The sequence below is a fragment of the Dipodomys ordii genome, unplaced genomic scaffold (genome assembly GCF_000151885.1).
Source record: "Dipodomys ordii isolate 6190 unplaced genomic scaffold, Dord_2.0 Scaffold83, whole genome shotgun sequence".
NCBI lineage: Eukaryota > Metazoa > Chordata > Mammalia > Rodentia > Heteromyidae > Dipodomys > Dipodomys ordii.
In genome coordinates, this window is record NW_012267299.1 from 190,631 (window position 1) to 192,266 (window position 1,636).

At 59.8% G+C, this 1,636-nt stretch overlaps 1 protein-coding gene across 1 annotated transcript in view; it reads left to right on the forward strand.

The window, feature by feature from the left end:
* The first annotated feature begins 1,199 nt into the window (after positions 1-1,199).
* Fcho2 (FCH domain only 2) overlaps positions 1,200-1,636 on the forward strand; it is a 133,538-nt gene continuing 133,101 nt past the window's right edge. The window contains exon 1 of the mRNA XM_013025285.1: positions 1,200-1,358. Coding sequence (XP_012880739.1) covers positions 1,326-1,358 — 33 coding nt within the window. The 5' untranslated portion in view covers positions 1,200-1,325. The remainder of the gene's footprint in view (positions 1,359-1,636) is intronic.

Sequence of the window (1,636 nt, forward strand, 5' to 3'; positions counted from 1 at the left end):
ATACCAGGCAATTACAACACAATGAACTTTATACCTAAAATGCACAAGGGATTTATCTCCCTGGCCGACTTACCCATATTTATGGGATCCAAGGTATGAAGACAAAATGGAGGCTAGTGTAGCATGGACAACTATGGTGACCACCATGCTAAACAGAAGGAAAATCTAGACTTGACATTATCAGGAATGATTTGTTATGCCAATGTATTGCATTCAAGCTGAGAAGGTTTGAGAATTTAAAAGTCTGTCTGACGTAAGTAACCACTTCCGAATGAGAGGTATCGCGTGATTTTTACTTTAGAGGATGAAAATAATTTCTCATGAAGTGTTATACCATTACATTTGAAACCACAAGATGGAGGAGGTGTGATGTATGTAATAGTAAAAGCTACAGTAAAGCTATTTGTGAGAGCTTGACTTCCAAGAGCTGCTGAGTTGGGTCCTGGCTGATCTGGTGGCACTGAACTTCAGAGCTCTACAAGAATGCAAGGATCATTTTGTAACCCTTGGAAAAGTAAAGCCTGGGGGGGGGGGATTTAGTGCTAAGACGTGTTAAAACACGTTTTGTTTTGTCAAATGTCCAAGTTGCTAGGAGAAACAAGGAATTTTGCGAGCAGGTCCAAAGAGAGGCTTGTTTTTCCTTGCCGGGGTCACGTTCCCTCCTTCCCCCCCCGCCCCCCTCCCCCCGCCGCCCCCCTCCCCAGGTCAGCGGCTGGGCCTCGGCGCCAGGTCGCGCAGCTCCAGCGACAACTGGGCGTTTCCTCCCTTCCGGCCTCGGGGGCGGGAGTCTTGTTTTGCTCCGAATTCCCAGTCCAGGAAGGGCACCCCGTGGCCCCAGGGTTCCCCAGGCCTCAGCGGGCGGGCCGGCCCGCCAAGTGTCCTCCGGCCCCGCTCGCCGGACTTCGGTCTGCGGGTAATCCTCCAAGGCCAGCGGCGGAGCCACGAGTGAACAGAGTATCACCCTAGTTTTGGCTCGAATTCCGGCCAGTGCCTGTCACGCCGTTGGGGGACGGTAGCCGGTGACTCCACCAGGACCCGGTTCTCCACCATTCTCCGGAGGAGACTCAAACAGAGCCGCGCCCGGGGTTGCGGGAGGCACGGCGCTCGCTGCGCATGCGCACTCCGAGGTCGCGGCGTCGAAGCGTCCGTCTCGTGACGGCCGCTAGGTGGCGCATGCGCCCTGGAGGGTACGGGCTGGTCTCGGGGAAGAAGGCGGCGGCGGCGGCGGCGGCGGCGAAAGGCGGGGGCGCGGTGGGGGCCGGTCCGTGTTTACACAGCGGCGGGCGGGTGCGGACGCGGAACCCGGCGGCGGTGGCGGCAGCACAATGGTCATGGCGCATTTCGTCGAGAATTTTTGGGTAAGCGTAAAGATGGAGGGAATGTGGAGGGTTTCGGAGTCCGGCGTTTTGGGCGCCTGACCTCGGCCTGCGTGCGCTTCGGGCGGCGGCGGCGGCGGCTCCTCCGCGGCGAGCGTCCTCGGACCGCTGCCTGCCGGGTCCGCCGGGTCGAGGTCCCGGCGGGCGGCCCCCCGAGGACTTGTAGTCCCTCCTTGTCGCGGGGGCTGTCAGTGCGGTCCGGGGAGCCGCGGCGGGGCCGCCCCGGCCGGGACAAAGCGCCGGATGGGGCGGGAGACGCC